The sequence below is a fragment of the Lissotriton helveticus genome, chromosome 11, assembly GCF_964261635.1.
Source record: "Lissotriton helveticus chromosome 11, aLisHel1.1, whole genome shotgun sequence".
NCBI lineage: Eukaryota > Metazoa > Chordata > Amphibia > Caudata > Salamandridae > Lissotriton > Lissotriton helveticus.
In genome coordinates, this window is record NC_136072.1 from 1080452789 (window position 1) to 1080471622 (window position 18834).

Here is an 18834-nt window from a genome sequence, read left to right on the forward strand (position 1 = left end):
TCCGGTTGCACTCACCCGGTAATTGTCCACTGAGAGTTCCTAAGGCGCACCCTGTCAGAGCAAAGAACCCTCGTCCACATATGCCCACCTCTTCTTGGTCAGATTATACAGTTACATACGTTACCAATTGGCATCTTCAACACTGGCATTCAAAATTCGTTCGCCATTTGCGCAGTAATAAGCGGAAATAGTTGCAGGCTAGTGTCCGAGTCCGAAACTTCCGTGTGTGCGCCAGACTGGTGATCCGTGCCTGGCTGTTCCTGGGCGTCGTGGGCTGCCAAAGCCGTTGCTGTCAGGAGCGCTGCTTCTACCACTGTCTCTTCCACATTCGGTGCCTGGGTCGAATCTGTGATAGTCGTGCCATCAGTGTGTCCCGCCTGGTTCGTGTTCAGTTCCATCCGGTGAGCTGGGCGGTCTCCTAGTGCTCCCTGTCAGGGGATTCTGCGAGGCGTTCGGCGTGAGCGTTATCTCCATCCATTCTGACGCCTCCTCCGGGGTATCGAAAAAATAAGTCATGTGGCCATGCATGATTTTCAGGCGTGCTGGGAAAAGGAGAGCGTACTTCAGGTTACGATCCCGCAGTGCACGTTTCACTCCCATGAAGGTCAATCTAGCTTTCTGGACTGCTGGGGTGAAATCCGGGTATAGCGATATTGTCCTATTTTCGTATTTCACCGGGGCGCTCTCTCTGGCAGCTTTGAGGATTGTGTCCCTGTCCTTGTAATGAAGTAGGCGCGCAATCAGGGGGCGCGGGGGTGCTCCTGGTCTGGGCGGTCGCGGAGGTACCCTGTGCGCTCGTTCCACACTGTAGAGTGGGGTAAGGCCCATTGGTGCCACCACGTTTTTGAGCCAGTCTTCCACAAACTGGGTGGGGTTCGTCCCCTTGCTGCGCTCCGGAATGCCCAGGATGCGGACATTATTGCTGTCCCGCAATCCTCTAAGTTGACGCTCCAGATCGTCCAGACGCGTGGAATGTTCCGTCCGCTGCGGTATCAGGTCGTCAAGTGCCAATTTGTGCTCAGTTACCTTCTCTGCAAGTTTGTTATGGTCCGCCTTCAGCAAGGATAGTCCTGTGGACATTGCGTCCATGCGTGTTTCCAGTGCCTCTCTAGAGGCTCTGATTTCTGACAGTATTAAGTCCAGTTTGGCCTCTTGTGAGTCCATCCCTGTTGGTGGTATTACTTCATTATTGGATGAGGCTAAGGGGTCCTCAGAGCTGATAGATTGCATGGTAGTGCCCATCACGGGGTCCGGCTGCCTGGCTCTGGTACGTCCCATGATAATTCTCCGCAGCTGTGTCCGAGCTGTTCCCGCGTGTATCGAGCTAGCCCCCCCCCCCTGCTGCTGTTGGCGTACCCCTCTTTCGCGTCACTGGGTCTCTACTGATGGTTCACCGCAGGCCCAAGGGAATGATCACAACGGGTGACAGCCACTGCTCAGGCCGTGGGTGCCTGCATGTTCCCCGTGCCGCTCTCTTCGTTGTTCAATTAGTGCCCAGGCGCAGTCTTTCACTGTTACGCCAGTTACGAACTCCACCCTGTGGGGGGTGGGGAGGGGGAGACGGCGTGTGTTTCCGGGCGCTGCCAAGTTCGCGCTGCCACCCTTGTGCGTTTCACTTAACTTTGCACGTGTTGCACTGGGAGCTCCCCTCTCTTGCTGAGTTAGGGTCCACCCTGTGTCTGCGCTCAGTGAAATGGCTCTCCATCCCGCTAGGAATGTTGTCTCCTGCCCTGTAGACCGAGGCGTCCTCCCCTCGTATCACGCCGCCATTTTGCACCCTGCATCGGTGCTTGCATAAACTTTAATAGTGTTCCTGCAGGGTATTCTATGCTTAGGAGTGAGAAGGGCCCCCCCTTCTCGATGTGCGGTAGTCAGCCTTCTTATCTAGTGCTGTTCCACTCTTTACCTCTTCGTCTCAGCGCTCTAGGCAATTCTTCCAGCCCGAACCCCGGCTGCTCCGTTGCGAAGGGCGCGTCAGCCGCATCTCCTGAAGGCAATACAGGGCGTTGGGTCTTCAAACTGGAGTGTCCGCTCAGTTCACTACTCGGCGGTTCAGCGGTAAGCCTGTAAGGGGGCGGGGGGTCACTCACTCCGCGATTGTAGGCGTCGTCAGCTCCAGTTCATGAGCAGCGGGGGATCAGTCCCAGCAGCCGCCCCTCTCCTCAGCAGTCCTCTCGGCCCCGCCTTTACTGTGGGCCACGGCTTTACTCAGACTACGACCTTTCTGGAATGTGTACTCGGCAGCTTCGCACAGTGCCCCCGACAGTCAGCTATTTCTGCACCACACCTTCCGTGTGTTTCCCGCTGCTTCGGTGTGGAGGTGGGGCTCCGTGGAGTCCGGTATTACAGGATTTTAAGCTTATAATCAGGGTGGTGAACGGAGCAGTCTCAGCTCACGTCCTCCATGTTCGGCCCGTAGCCACGCCCCCCCCCATAGCTCATCTGGTCTATAACATTAGTATTTATTGTAATTAAGGACTGAGCAGTTCATATGTGCAAGAATAATTTTAAGTGAATGAACAAGGTACAATCACACTTTCACCAACACATTTGGCTCCCGAAACCAATCATATTTTAGCAATAGATCTAAGGCTGCACAAATGTAATTGGAGCCTGTGAGAAATTGATTGACAGATGATAAATTAGTTTAGTGCAGTGATTCCCATACAACACTGATAACTGACAACCTAATGTCAGCAGGCTGCAACTGGACTTGGTAAGTTATTCAACAAGATATTTAGGAGTTGAATGGGACAGAAACAATCAAAAGGTTTTATCAGGAAACCATAACTGATTTCGGGTGAGGTTAGTCATGGAAACGGAAAATAGTGGAGATGAAATACATCTTAATTTCAGAAATGGTTTTGTACCTTTAGAATACATGGGATGATGGGTCCCACATACGGTGTGAACCTTTCTCCAAATGTGATGGGCAGGTAGATGAACATCATGATGTACCCATCTCTGACATGAGAGGCAATGTCTACTTTGCTGGCAGTTGCTACAATCTCAGGCATAAGCGTTTCCAGTTTTTCCACTCCTAGGCCAGCCATTACTTCTGCCAAGCCTGAAAGTGAAAAGCAAATCATTTTAAAAAGTGACTACAAGAATAGCAGAACATCACAATAGCATAAACTGTAAAGAAGGCCTCACACCCTGTATTCTTAATTCCTTCACCAAGCCACCCCATCATGTATAGAATGAATACACCACTATAACCCAGTGAGGATACAACTTGTCCTGTAAGGAGGCTGAAAGCTTGCTGACATTCACAAACAAGCCTAACCTTAAAATAAATGTTTTTTCTGATGCTTGTTCCCCAAAACAGATCCTGAAGCATTGTTTTTATCTAGTAATACTAAATAACTACCAAAAAAAGTGTCCATTCAGCTAGTCAATACATGTGGGATAATTCTAAAAAAGATTTAAGCCATATGTTCTAGATAAATATTAAATTTAACATTATTAAAAAAACAAAGTCTGTAAACATGTCAGTTGGGAGTTAATATGGAAAAGGAAGGACACCTTGGAGAAACACGAAAGTCATGCAGATGGAAGTGGCAGAAAAACTTGAAGAGATATGGAAAGAAGCTACTATAATCATAACACATTTTTGATTGATATGTAGTGGACTACAAGGGGTGACTGACTGAGGCATGCTGGGTATTGTTGATTAATTCCCCTGCATGCTTTGTAAAGCTTTGCCGCACGGTACTTGTATCTATTCTGGACAGCGCTATCTATTTTCCCCAATGAGATTTACATTTAGATAATCCTGTTTTTTCTGACTGAGACAGAGCTGGGCTCATATGTCAAGGGGAACCCCCATTTCCCACTTCTTTGAAAGCGGGCATTACTGTCTCCTCTAACAAGGTATGAGAAGTGAATAGTGGGAGAAGCATAATCGTAGGGTGTGAGAAGTTGGCCTGATATATGATGCTAGTGATCACCTTGTATCAGTCCAAACAACCCTTATGGTGATTGGTTGTAAGTCAACCTTATAGACCAGCTATCCTAATGGTAGCATGGACAAAGCAGTCTTAGTCTAAACTCTTTTCGCATGTGAAGCCAGCTGTTTGACCACAATATAACCCCTTGAATACCAGATGAAAGGACACCACACAGGTTGTTATGAAAAATAAACAGTATATTTATTAATAACAAACACCTCAGAACTCTTGAGGTCAGAGGGCTAAGCACATGACAATCTCTTAGGAAATATACGATAAGTTGCACAAAATTACAATGGTGCCCTAGGGGCACGACAAACCATATACTAAGTAAATGGTATGCGGAAATCGATAGAAGAAATGGAGCTGTCCAGAGGCTGTAGGTTCGCTGGGACTACACTATCCTAGCCACAGGTAAGTAATAGGAGGCCCACGGAGCGCGTGTGCAGAGTGTGAACTCGCACGCGGGATGCGGAACAAAGTCAATGGACAGTACAGTTTACGAAAAAGGTAAGTACGGACAGTCTTTACTATCTAGGACTAAAACGACTGGAAATCTGGACACTAGGAGAGTTAATCTACCCTTGAGCACCGAAATGCTCTGGTTACCTCACCCACGGGCTGCGGGTGCATAGGTGTCAAAGTGTGTCGGGTTTCCGCGTCGAAGTCAATGGAGCCTTGAAGAAAGATGCTGCAGCCGACCAAGTGGAAGATGTCCGGTGCGACCCACGAGTGGATCGAGGAAGAAGAGGACCTGAAAGCAGAGGGGACAATGTTCAAAGTCACTAGCCAGTGACCGGAGTGGAACCAGGAAGGAACCAGATGTCGTCGTCTATCAGGTGAAGAGTGGACGCTTGTCTCTGCAGCCACGTGGACCAGGAGGTGTCTTCGACGACCAGGATGGCGGCACGAGCTGTCCCACGCAGGCTCTCGCTGTCGGCGGTGTTGGATCCGGATTTGGAGTCAACAGGCCTTGGCAAAGGCAACCCACGCGGTGAGTGGAAACGGCACCTGGAGTGGACCAGGAGGGTCCGGGGTGCTCCTCTTTTGGAAGGGAGCAAGGGCCAGTCTGGAGCAACCAGACCAGCAGTGTAGTTTTCAAGGATTGTCGTCTAGGAGGCCACTAGCCAGCCGGCAAGTGACCAGACAACGCGTCGAGCAGCAAACAAGCAGAAGGGCCCCACGCAGATCTCGTGGAAGCTGGAGGGCTGATCTTCGGTGCAGGAGCTGCTCGGGGCTGGGGCTTCTCAATCCCCAAAGCACTTGGTCGAGTTTACCTCGGGAGTCGTGCTGAAAGCGAAGTGCAGGTTCTTTCAAGATGGCCGGTCCCACGTGTCTCGTCGCACCCACGGGTCTCAGCTGTGCTGCAGATGTGAGTTGAGGTCGAAGAGGTCTGGGAATCCGGGTCTCGTCGGGCTCTGAAGTCTGGATCCTTGAGGGAAGACGACAAAGGGAAGCCGCTGGACGCTTGATGGTGCCTGCAGTTGCAGGGTGGACACTCCTTGCCCACAAGGGAGATTCTTCAGTCTTCTGTGGAGCAGAACTTCGACGTCCAGAGTTTCTTCTTGTAAAGTTGTTCAGGATAATCTAATTTGGAATAGGACCAGCTCCTACCTTTATTCTCCTAAAGGGGGCTGCACTACAGACTAGGTCCCTCCCCTGGGTGGGACCAGGAAGGGGGGTGGTTACACCCCCTATCCTTTGTCCGGTGTTCGCGCCAGAGCTGGGGCAGGGATGCCCCAGCAACTGGTTTGAACCGGTGTATGCACAGGGCACCTTGTGTGCCCCAGGCATGTCTCATTCCTTTCAGGCCTGTCCTACCCAATACACAAAATCCTGTCTGGGGTGGTGCTAGCACCCCCCAAGGCAGGAAACCCTTTGTCCAAGCCTCCCTCGCTGGAAGGACTCCCAGCAGCAGGAGGTCAGACTTGTGTCTGTGGTGGCAGCATCCATTTTGTGATGCTGAGGCTCGAGTTAACTTAAACCGGGGTTCACAGTTACATACATGTCGTGTCCCTCTAGAAGGGTGGAATGCTACCCCCGTCGCCAGAATTGGCGAGGGGGCAGTATTCCAATTCGTATGACACCTTACTCGACATGTTTTGATAATGCTATACCAAAGTTAGCATTCAACCGCGAGGATGATAATGCACTTAAGAGTATATGGTATAGCGTTACCATGGAACAGCTATTAGGACTTGGTTCCGCAAGCTGCAGACGGGCTCAGCTCATGCCAGAGCACCATCTCACATAATTCCAAGCACTCTGCCTTCAGGATTGATAAGGCCTGCCATAGGAGTGACTGATAGGAATATATGTGTCCATTTTGGGGTTAGATATAGGTATACTATAACTAGAGCAAAGGGTGATAACACCACCTTGCCCCAACTGTCTTAGCAGCCAGTTGTGTCAGTTTTGGATGGCCAGCCAGGGGTGGCATAATACATGCTGCAGACCCTGGTAGGCCCTGGGTACACCTATGCCCTGGGTACCTAAGGTACACTGTACAGGGACTGAAAAGGTGACTCAGTATCCAATTAGATATGGACCTAGGGTACATGGAGTCCATTTTAACAGAGAGAGCAGGAAGCCTGGGGTCCTGAATAGCAGGATCCCAGGCCAACTAAGTAAAAACCCAGCAAAACACTAGGCAAAAAGTTGGGGGTAACCATAGTCAGATATCCACCCTCCTACATAGGGCACAAGCTTTTAAACTGTACCCCCTTGACACGCGCCAGAGTGGCTCCCTCCAATAAGGTCTGTGCAGTCTCCCATATCAGAGTTCCATTACTTTCATGATATTTGGGACAGTCTTGAAGTCTTTATATGTGTAGTTATAAATGTTCCTAGATATGTGAATGGTGGAGAACTTTGGACATCATGTGTGTGATTTTCAAGATGTTGGTGACCTGTGTAGGAGACTGGCAACATCCACCTTAAACAATGTAGCCCATGCATACACATTCCCATATTCCCCTCCCCAATACCAGCAGACTGTGGGTGGATGGTACCCATAAACATGTTAATGTAGCTGATACGAGAGTGAACCCCATTCCATAAATTTTCTAAATTGGTATTTCTTTAGTGGATTGCTCCCTGTTTTGAGTCATACCATTTTTCGTTGGAACCAGCCAAAAATATACTTAGGAGGGGCAGCAGGGAGGTATGACCTGGACAACAGAAGGTCAAACCTGTGTCATCTCTTTCCCAGGAATGGAAGGGCCCCTGGAAAGTACCTCTGCAACAGCAAAAGGAATAGAAGACAACTGAAAAAAAGCTAGCTGAATATCGCGAGCTGAAACTCTCACTATGGACTGGGACTAAGCCCAGTATAAATCTGCAGAATATCTTGCTGCTTGCCTGTGGCGAAAAGGAGACCTATTTGATTGAGAGAGGAGCTGGACTGTGCCTACCAGGAGGAGTGACTTCAACACAAAGGAACTGCGAGAATCCGCTGATTGGAAGCAGCTGCTTAGAGGGCATCTTAATTGACTAAGACTGCTAAGAAGCCACAAGGGCAACCAACACAGCTGTTTAAGAGAAGCAATACGCCCCCCCCCCTGTGAAAACTGGTTTCCAAGCTACATGATGGCTTCACTGAACATAGGGATATTGGGTATCAAGCATGTTGTATTGATAAACCCACACTGATTCCAGTGATGGATTTACCAATACATGCACCCAGAGGGCACCTTAGGGGTGCCCCTTGAAAACCTAAGAGCCTCTTGTGTGCTTGATCACTAGTTTCTGTCAACCTGTCACCCAAGAGTCTGTTCTGACCTTCTAGTGTTCAGGAGACCAGAACAAAACCCTGTCCGGGAAGGTGTAACACCCCCTACCACAGGATGACCTTCTCATTAGCCTCTTTGGGCCAGAAAGCTGCAATGAGCTGCTGCCTTTGGAATGTGAATCTGGATCCACTCCCAGGAAAGGAAGCCACCCGCTTTTTCCAGGACCCCCCGGCACATGGACAGGTGTGAAAATTAGCTAGCACGGTAGTCATGCCACCTCGAGGCTAGTACTACCCCGAAGGTGGACTACAGTGAGGTGGACACGATATTTCAGAAGTAGCCATCTTTGTGATGGCATACTTAGGGTTTCTGGAACAGGGTTATGCCCACTTCCCACAGGAAGTGGTCATATAGTGGGTGTAGTGACCCCAAGGGTAAATAGTCCCATTGGCTACTACCCTACACTCCCCTAACACCCTTAATTTCAGTTTTTAGGGGAGTCCCTGGTACCAGAGAAGCAGATCCTGACAACCTAAAAGAGAGAGGACACCTAAGGGCAGCAAAAGCAGAGAGGAGAGAAGACGCAGCTGACCTGGTACCAACCCTGCTGGCCTGCCTGCATCCCTCATCGAAAACTGTGCCAAAGTTGACTCATCCTGCAGCTGTTGACTCCAGAAACCTGGGAGGACTGCCTGCCTTAGAAAAAGACTCAAGACCTCCAGTGAACAGCAGACCTGTTCTCAAGAAACACCAAAAGAGAAGAGGCCTCTGGGATCGCCAAAACCTGACACCCTAAGTCAGCCCTGCACACGTCGCCTCTGGCCCGAGTTGCAGTGGGCCACCAGAGTCAACAAGGTCCGCCAGCCCTCCAGAGCTCAAGTCCGTGTGGCTTCACTCCTCTTGGACTACCGGACATTTCCTGCAGCCTCTGCACGCAGGCCCCCTCAACCGCGTCTGCTCCGGTATGGAAAAAACAGACACCTAAGGACACCTCTGCACCCGTCGCCCATGGGCCCAGGAGAATAGGATCAAAGATGTCTCCCCATCCCCGAGTATCACAAGACCTGATCCCACGTGCTGGTTCAGCATTACTGGCCTCCTGGCCAGAGCCTCCAGCCTCTTTCCGCAGTGACCAATCTCCATTGAAATAAAATGGGCTCCCAACACTGTTTTGCACCATGGACCCAGACGTCCCCGTGCCGCTGGTGGTGTACTGCTTGTGCTGTCTTGGACCATGCCCACCACTCACCTTAACTCCTGGATATTGGTTTTGTAAGTCGCTGTTCTATACTTGTTTGCAGAAATTGTTCTTCCTTCCATATGATAACATTGCAGAACTCAAAAATCGACCATTTTTTTAAAGTGGAAATAATGTATATGTAAAAATGTACTAACATGAACGATTTTTCTCTAATGCCTAAACATATATATATAAAGATAATTGCAATTTTTATAAATTGGTGAGGATCTCCTTCTTGAGTTGTGTGTATCTGCAAATGTCTTGCACTCCTCTCTGTTAAGCCTAAGGCTGCCCAACCACACTACCCCCTAATAGAGCACTTTGGAATTGCATAGCAAGCCCATGTCCACTCATAAGGGAACTCTGGACTCTTTGCACAGCATATCAAATTCTCGATATATCACAAAGAGCCAGCTTCCTACACACCCCTATAGCAGGCCTGACAGCCCTAAGGCAGGGTGCTGAATATTACATGTGAGGGAATACCTGCATGAGCAGATATGCCCCTGTTCTGGTCAGTCCTATTACTGCCAGTGCGAATGGACAGGGAAGCCATTTTACAAGATGTGCTAGACACTGGTGAAAACTAGTTCCCCAGCTACATGGTGGCTTTACTGAAAATAGGGATGTTTGGTATCAAGCAACCCCTATTGATAAACCCACACTGATTCCAGTGATTGATAAAACAATACATGACTGGTTTCTGCCAGTCTGCCACCCAAGACACCGTTCTGACCTCCTAGGGTGAGAGCCTCTGCCCTCCGGAGGCCGAGAACAAAAGCTTGTCTGGGAAGAGGGTGTAACATAACTTCCTACAGGATGACCTGCTGAATAGCCTCCCTAGGCCAGCAACCTTCAAAGAGCAGCTGTCTTTGGAATGCAAGTCTGCCTCCCTTCAAGGAGAGGAAGCTGCCCCCATTGTACAGGACCCCCTTCGCACCAGGACAGGTGGGAAAATTGGCTAGCCATGTAGGCGTGACCCCTCCTGGCTAGTACCACCCCTAAGGCTGGGTACACCAAGTACCATCCCTAAGGTGGGCATCACGGAGATGGACACGATTTTTCATAAGTAGCCATCTTGGTGATTGTGTACTTAGGAATTATGGGACACAATTATGCCCACTTACCACTAAGAAGTGATCATATAGGGGGTGCAGTGACCCCAGGTGTCAGTACCCCATTGGCTACTACCCTACACTCCCCCAACGCCCCTTAATGCAGTATCTAGGGGAATCCCTGGCACCAGAGAAGCAGAACCTTGATGACCTATGAAAAAGGACACGAAGAGCCACAAAAGGAGAAGACTTGGTCCCAGTCTATTTGACCTGTCTGCCCTTTTCTGACTATGCACGCAGATCCACTCTACTGTGATTGCTCACGGTTTGAAAAACAGACGCCTAAAGTCACCCCTTATTCTGTCGCCCCCTGACTGTAGAGAAGAGAACCAAGGGTGTCCCTAAGTTCCCAAGCACCACAGGGCCTGACCCCCCTCTGTTGGTTCCTGACAGAACCTGCAGCCTTGTTTTGCAGTGACAGATCTCCTTAGAATAACATTGGGTTCCCAACGCTGTTTTGCACCCTGCTGCCCACATGCCCCTGTTGGTGTACTGTTGACGCTGCCTTCAACCTTTTCCACCACTCACCTTAACTCCTGGAGATTGGTATTGTAAGTCGCTGTGCTATACTTATTTGCAATACTTGTTCTTCCGCCCATAAGACAATATTGCCGAACTCAAAAATTGCAGTGTGTCCACTTTTTGACCTGAAAGTATTTATCTTTAAAAACGTAGTTACCTGAATGATTCCTCTCTGATGCCTACACATATATAAAGACACTTGCTTTTTAAAATAAATTGGTGTAAATCTCCTTCTTGAGTCGTGTGTCTCATTTATTGATCATTGTGTGTATTTGCAGATGTCTTGTACTCCTCTCAGTTAAGCCTAAGGCTGCTTGACCACACTACCCCTAATATAGCACCTTGGGATTGCTGGATAAACCCCTGTCCAATTATAAGTGAACCCCTGGACACTTTACACGGTATATCCGTTTATTGATATATCACATAAGGAGCCAGCTTTCTACAATCTCCCATTAGAAATGTTTTAAAAGCAGAGATTAAAGTGAAGCAGGCGGTAGAGCTCTGCCAATCTAGAAAGTGTAGGAGTAATATGGAAGGGCCAAATCAAAGGATGCAGTAATTTAGACAAAAAAGAGAAATAAGTATTCTGTCAGAATCAGTGGGATCATAATGAGCTAGGTACTTTTGGTTAGGCTTATGGAGGGTTGTGCTTTGATTGTATTGGAAATCGGTGCACCATCTACCCCATCCCCCATGTTTATATATCGGAAAAAAGGGGATTTGATACAGCTACCAGGAAAGCAAATACAATTCGTGCAATGAGACTAGAAAGGATTAAACATTTCAAGTAGCCACAATACAGCTACTCTTCATAAAACTGACATAAAACGCCCCATCAACAGTTTAAAAAAGAAGGACGCAGAAAGAAAATGAAGGAAATTCCCGCTGCAAACTGAAGCCTCCATTTGATTAACTGCGTTATATAATACCAAAGACTTCACCACTTGTGCCCTTTGGCGCATTCCACAATGCTAAGCACCAACTGCTGCTGACTGGAGGTTCCACATTTCCCCCTTCAAAGGCTCACCCTGAGCAGCTCCAGATCGATCCACAGAGCTCTGTTCAGATGCCAGCGTTTCCATCAGCCAGGGCAACAAGTCATCAAAGCAGGACTCTCCCATCCCCTTCACCATTGCCCCCAATGCCTTGGCAGACACTGTCCGCACCTGGAAGGGTTGAGAAAAGAGCAAGTAAACATAGGCAGGGAGGGAGACTGGACAACATACAAGGAATTTATTCAAATGTACATCTTGTCTGCTGGCAAACCACGCTAACGATCACCCATGTTAATGAGGATACCAGACAAATGTACATATATTTACAGATTTACAGGATCAGGGATCACAGCATCTCCTACGAACACGTAGAATATCCCGCTCCTCTGTTAGAGGCGTACTCCACGGCACCTGTGGAGCCGTCAACTAAACCCAACTCGACTTTCCTTCGGGTTGTATATCGTAACACCCGCTCGCTGGTGAGGCATCAACTGGATGCACAAGTTACTACTTGTGTAACGATATATCTGTAAGAGACATTAGTTAGTGATAGATTCCTTACCTTAGAATATCCCCAGGCGTCAGACTGGATCCGGAAATTTTTGCGTAGCAGTACCCTTGCGCGTCGGTAGGCGTCGTCTGCGGCTCCGCGTCCGTCGTCGGCGTCGTGATGACGCCGGCGAAGTACTTAGACACCGCCTCCGTGTGCTGACGTCAGTTCTTAGACACAGCTTTTGCGCACCAGAAGCGCAGAGCCATGGTAAAAACCAACATTGGTGCCATTGAAACTAGGGCACTGAAAGGGGATGACCTTAACCCTAGATATCGGTTCACAGAACGGGGAGGATGGGTGGGTCGGTAAGGAATCTTTTACTAACTAATGTCTCTTACAGATATATCGTTACACAAGTAGTAAATTGTGCATCTGAAAGAGACACGTTAGTGATAGATTCCTTACCTTAGAATAGATACCCCAGCAATACCAACCCCGGTGGTGGGTCTGCGAACCAATAATCACACCAGAAAGTTCTGGAGGACGGAACGGCCAAAGAAGCCATCCCTCCGGACTTGACTGTCCAGGCAGTAGTGTCTTGCAAACGTGTGCAGCGAGGCCCACGTAGCTGCCTGGCAAATGTCCTGCAAGGGCACTCCCCGGCACAGGGCAGTTGTAGTCGCCGTGGCCCGGGTGGAATGAGCCCGCAATCCAACAGGGGGCTCCTTTTTAGCCAAGGAGTAACATGCCTGGATACACAAGATGATCCACCGAGAGATGGTCCGCTTGTGCACCGCTTTTCCCTTCTTAGCGCCCAGGTAACCAACAAAGAGTTGGTCATCCACCCGGAACTGGCGTGTGCGATCCAAGTAGAATCAAAGCGCACGTTTTGGGTCCAGACGGTGGAGCCGCTCTTCCTCTTTAGAGGGATGCGGTGGCGGAAAGAAGGTGAGCAAGGTTTTAGACTGCCCGATATGGAAGGCCGTCACAACCTTGGGCAGGAAAGAAGGCTTAGTACGAAACACAACCTTGTCCGGATGGACAGAAAGGAAAGGGGGTGTACATGAAAGAGCCTGGAGCTCACTCACTCTCCTGGCAGAGGTGATGGCAACCAGGAAAGCAGTCTTCTAAGTAAGAAGACGGAGAGGACAGTTGTGAAGTGGCTCAAAGGGAGCGCACATCAGAAACGTAAGAACAAGGTTCAAGTCCCACTGAGGCATCACAAACGGAACAGGAAGGAACATGTGTGTGATGCCCTTCAGAAAACGAGTTACAATAGGGGACTTGAACAAAGAAGGTTGATCAGGCAGCCTTAGGAAGGCCGAAAGGGCAGAAAGGTAGTCCTTGATAGTGCCCAGAGCAGAGCCCTGCTGGGCAAGAGAAAGAAGGAAGAGAAGAACCACAGAAAGAGGGGCAGCAAGAGGATCCACAGCCTTTGCTGTGCACCATGCCACAAATCATTTCCACCTGCAGGCGTATACCGACTTTGTGGAGGGACGCCTGGCTGCCAGAATGACATTACAGACTTCAGGAGGCAAGTCAAATGGCCTCAACTGTCGCCACTCAATCTCCAAGCATGGAGGTGGAGACTGGAAAGGTTCGGGTGGAGGACCGTCCCCTGCTGCTGCGACAGAAGGTCCTCCTGAAGAGGCAGACGAACCGGGGGATCGACTGACATACTGAGTAGCTCTGGATACCAGTACCTTCGTGCCCAGTCCGGAGCCGCAAGGATGACTTGGGCCCGGTCGCGCTTGATCTTCTTCAGCACTCTGGGCAGAAGTGGTATAGGAGGAAAGGCGTACAATAGACAGCAACTCCACTCGCGACGAAAAGCGTCTCCGAGCGAGTGCCGCCTTGGAAATTCCAATGCGCAGAACTGATGACATTGCGCGTTCTCTTCGGTGGCGAATAGATCTAACCAAGGCTCTCCCCACTGCTGAAAGAGGCCTTGCGCCACATCCGAGTTCAGACGCCATTCGTGATCCATCATGCACCGACGGCTGAGTTCGTCCGCCCTGGCGTTCAGAGAACCTGCCAGGTGTTGAACCACCAGGGTCACGCCCTGATGTTCCAGCCACTGCCAGAGGCGCAGAGCCTCCTGGCAAAGGGTCCACGACCCCACCCCGCCCTGTTTGTTGCAGTACCACATGGCGGTGGTGTTGTCCGTGAACACCTGCACTACACTCCCCCGAACAGAGGGGAGGAATGCCTTCAGTGCTAGACGGATCGCCCGCAGCTCCAAAAGGTTGATATGGAGCCGGGACTCGGCCGGAGACCAGAGGCCTCTGATCTCAACCTCTCCCATGTGGCCTCCGCAGCCCTGGAGGGACGCGTCCGTCACAACTAAGTGCTCCGGTTGGGGAAGGGAGAGGGATCTGCCGCCGACCCAATCGCGGTCCGTGAGCCACCACTGCAGCTGTCTCGCAGTGCCCTCCGAGATCAGGACATGGTCGGATAGGTTGCCCTGATGCTGGGCCCACTGAAACTTCAGGTCCCACTGCAGAGCCTGCATCCGCCACCGGGCGTGATGCACCAGAAGGATGCAGGAGGCATTCAGCCCCAGAAGCCACAGCGTTTACCTGACCGAGACCCGGGACAAAGGCTGAAAGAGTGGAATCAGAGCCTGAATGTCCCAAACCCGCTGTTCGGGAGGATAAACCCGAAACTGCGCCGAGTCGAAAACCGCTCCGATGAAGAGGAGCTTCTGAGAGGGGCACAGGTGTGACTTTGGCACATTGATTGAAAACCCCAGCAGGTGCAGGAGGTTTGCCGTCGTCTGGAGGTGGCTGACGACTGTCTGGGGCGAGCCCGCCTTCAACAACCAGTCGTCGAGGTAGGGGAAGACTGAAACCCCTAACCTGCGCAGATGAGCTGCGACCACCGCCATCGCCTTTGTGAACACCCGTGGGGCGCTGGTAAGGCCGAAGGGGAGCACGGTAAACAAAGTGCTCGTGGCCTACCGTGAACCGCAGGTAACGACGGTGGGCCTGCAGGACGGGGATGTGGAAATAAGCGTCCTGCAAGTCCAACGTACCATCCAGTCTCCTGGGTCCAGGGCAGCTAAGACCTGAGCCAGTGTCAGCATTTTGAACTTCTCCTTCCGGAGGAAGCCGTTGATGTTCCGTAGGTCCAAGATAGGGCGTAGGCCCCCTTTGCCCTTCTTGGGTATCAGAAAGTAGTGGGAGTAGCAACCACACCCTACTTCTGGCCCAGGAACGCGCTCAATGGCCCCCTTGGCCAAGAAGGCTGTAACTTCCTCCTGCAGAGGTCGCAAATGATCCCCCGATACACGGTGGTTCTGCGGTGGCATGGCTGGAGGGGTCGCCTCGAAGGGGAGGGAGTAGCCCCTTCAGACGATTTGCAGCGCCCACCTGTCCGATGTAACAGTGCGCCAGTGGAGGAGGTGATGGCGAACCCTGCCCCCCACTGGCGACACATGGGCCTGAAAGCACGGACTAGGAGGGTTTTGAGGCGGATGCTGCGGGGGAAGGTATGGACTGTCCTCGCCGTTGTCCCCGACCGCCTCCACGGCCGCCACCGCGTTGGATATTACTCTGCGGTGCGTGGCTGGCAGCACGTGTGGGTACACCCCTTCCTTGGCCACGAAAGGAGCGAAAGGCAGCCGTTTGCTGGCACGGGGCCGAGGGCCCCCAGGACTTGGCCGTAGCCCTGGAGTCCTTAAAGCGCTCAAGCGCATGGTATGCCTTGTCGCCAAAAAGGCGACGGCCATCAAACGGCATGTCCATGAGTGTATTCTGGACATCAGCCGAGAAGTCGGCGGACCTCAACCAGGCGTGGCGAAGAATCGCCACCGTCGTTGCCATCGCTCTACCCAGTGAGTCAGTGGTATCTAGTCCACACCGAATAGAATAACGTGCCGCATCTCGGCCTTCCACAAGGGCTTGGCCGAGTTTAGCCCGTACCTCCAACGGGCATTTTGGCAGCACTTCCGCGACCGTATCCCACAGGGAGTGGGTGTAGCGGTCCAAGAGGCATGCGGTGTTGGAAGACCGCAGTCCCAGACTTAGGGAGGAGAATACCTTCTTGCCGTATTGCTCAAACCTCTTGGATTCCCAGTCAGGCGGAGCAGACGGGAATGCGGTCTGGGAATTGGAGGCCTGGATCATCAGGCTCTCAGGGGTGGGGTGGGTGGACAGGAAACAAGGGTCGCCCGGGGGCGGGCGGTGGCGCCTGGCAACGTTCCTATCTACAGGCGAACCTGTAGCGGGCCTAGACTAAGTGCCCAAAAGAACGTCGGTCAAGGCCTCATTAAACGGCAGCAGAGGCTCAGCCGAGCTTGATTGTGGTTTAAGGACCTCCGTGAGGAGGCTAGTCCTCACAGCCGCGACGGGGAGTTCAAGGTGTACAGACCACTGGCATCCCCAAGTCCACCTGTCCAGTCCTCCTGGGACTGACACTACTGTGTCCGAGGGTCCTCAGACCCCTCCCAATACTCCTCATCACCCATCTCCTGGTACTCAGGGGTGTCAAATGATGGGGCCGGCTCAAGGAAGATGAACTCTCCGAACGGCGTTGAAAGCGGCGCCCAGCGGTGCCGTTCCGGAGCCGGATCGAGGGAGGCATCGGGGACAGCGCCGGGGGTGACACCTGAGGGACCAGCGCCGGGGAGGTCGTTATGTCCACCGGCGACGACCCGGAACCGGATCCAGGGGGGGCCTGCGGTGCCGCGCCCGAAGGCACCTGCGGTGCCGTGCCCGAAGGAGCCCCCGGCGGGCTCCCCGGCGCCTTCGGGCCCAGCGGACCGGCCTGGGGGCCCTAGCGGGTCGGGGCTTCGGCCCCGACGCCGTTACTGGCTGGTTACTGGCGGCCTGTGACATCCATGCCCCACTTACTACATTCTCTCGGGCTAGACAGGCCAAAGCCCATAAATGGTTCACTACTGACCTTAAATCACAAACATTACTTTTGCGTCAGTCTGAAAGGAAGTGGAGGCATAGCTATGCCACTGATGAAAGACAACTTTACCTTACAGCTCGCAGGACCTACAAGAAAGCTCTATTGGCTGCTAAGACCCTATACTTTTCCACAAAGGTGCTTGGTGCTCCTAATAAATCTAAAGAAATCTTTATAATTGTAAACGATCTTAGTAGCGAAGACAGAACTCTACCTTGCTTGGCCCCTACCCAAGAGCGGTGTGACGCGTTAAACAGCTTCTTTGTGGAAAAAAATCGAAATTATCACGGCAAGTATCCCCTCGGTAACATATGAAGAACCCCCAGGGGTTAACCCTGATAATCCATGTATCATGGATCAATTCATGAAGATTGATCCCGATACCGTACTTGAACTAATGTCTCGAGTCAAGTCGGGCTCCCCCAAAGATTGCTGTCCCCCCTTTATCTTGAGGGAAGTATTTTCAGCCTTACCGCACAGCCTCCTTCCCCTTCTAAATGAATCTTTGAGTAAAGGGGAAGTACCCACAGCTTTTAAAAAGGCTATTTTAGCTCCCGTGCTCAAGAAATCAGGAGCAGATCCCTCTGTCTCTTCTAACTACCGCCCGATTTCGCTTCTTCCCTATTTTTCAAAAATACTGGAGGCCCACGTGGCCAGGTGCCTCTCTAAGTTTATTGAAAACTCCAACTACTTGGAGCCGAATCAAGCCGGTTTCCGGCCGGCCCATTCTACGGAGTCGGTAATCCTGGCGGTGATGGATACCTTAGGGCCAACGCCGACAAGGGGACCCCGCAGGCACTGGTGCTTTTAGATCTGTCTGCCGCGTTCGACAAGGTCGATCTTAACATCTTGTTGCACCATGTCGAACAAGCGGGGATCCAGGGAACAGCACATGGGTGGTTAAAATATTTTTTAACGGGTAGAATCCAGGCACTGCGTCTTGGGAACTACACGGCTCCTAATCCATGTGGAGTTCCTCAGGGTTCATCCTTGTCCCCACTATTGTTCAATCTGTATATCCGCCCCTTGATTCACTCACTTAAAGCCAGGAACGCAACAGTATTTAACTATGCTGATGATCTTCAGCTGGTTTTTAAGTTAGACTCCCAAAATGCAGCCGCTGATTTTCAAGCTACAATGCTGCATATTCAATGTTGGATGGACCAGAATCAACTGAAACTCAACCCCGGGAAAACCGAATTGGTGTTGCCTGGGAAGAGCCTCACTAATTGGGGACCTCACTTCTGGCCGGGCGCTTTAGGCCCTCCTCCCGTCCTCATCGGTGAAGTCTTGGAGTGACCATAGACTCTGATCTTTCTTTGAGGGGTCATGTGGGCACCGTGGTCTCCTCTTCTCTGTTCCAATTACGTAAAATAAGAAAGATCGCTTATCTGCTGTCTCATCAAGCTTTGATCCAGGTGGTGATAGCGCTGGTACTTTCCCTTCTTGAGTTTTCCAACTCCTTGTATATCGGCCTCCCTCTGGGCCTGGTTAATCGCCTTCAAATAATTCAAAACCAGGCGGCGGGATTGATTCACAGGCAGCCGAGATGGCAGTCTGCCAGGCTGTTATTGCGCACCCTACATTGGTTACCTATAGCGCAACATACCGCTTTCAAGTTGGGATGTATAATCTTTAAGGCTTTGCACTGCACTAGCACCAAATTTCGCAATAGCTTAAGCACAAGACACGCCCGCACACGTAATCTCCGTTGTGCCCATCTTCACCTTCTGTCTACTGCATCAATCAAACTAAAACGACAAGGCGGGCGTAGGTTTTCCTACTTGGCCCCTAGGCTTTGGAATTCATTTCCACTCTCAGTTAGAAACTGCGACAGCCTCCTGGGATTCAGAAAGGCCTTGAAAACCTGG

At 51.1% G+C, this 18834-nt stretch overlaps 1 protein-coding gene across 2 annotated transcripts in view; it reads right to left on the bottom strand.

Moving 5' to 3' along the window:
• GCN1 (GCN1 activator of EIF2AK4) overlaps positions 1-18834 on the bottom strand; it is a 728660-nt gene that overhangs the window by 254591 nt on the left and 455235 nt on the right. For both annotated transcript variants that reach the window (XM_078667658.1, XM_078667659.1), the window contains exons 40-41: positions 11589-11727; positions 2871-3067 (exon numbers count right to left, since the gene is read on the bottom strand). In XM_078667658.1, coding sequence (XP_078523784.1) covers positions 2871-3067; positions 11589-11727 — 336 coding nt within the window. The remainder of the gene's footprint in view (positions 1-2870; positions 3068-11588; positions 11728-18834) is intronic.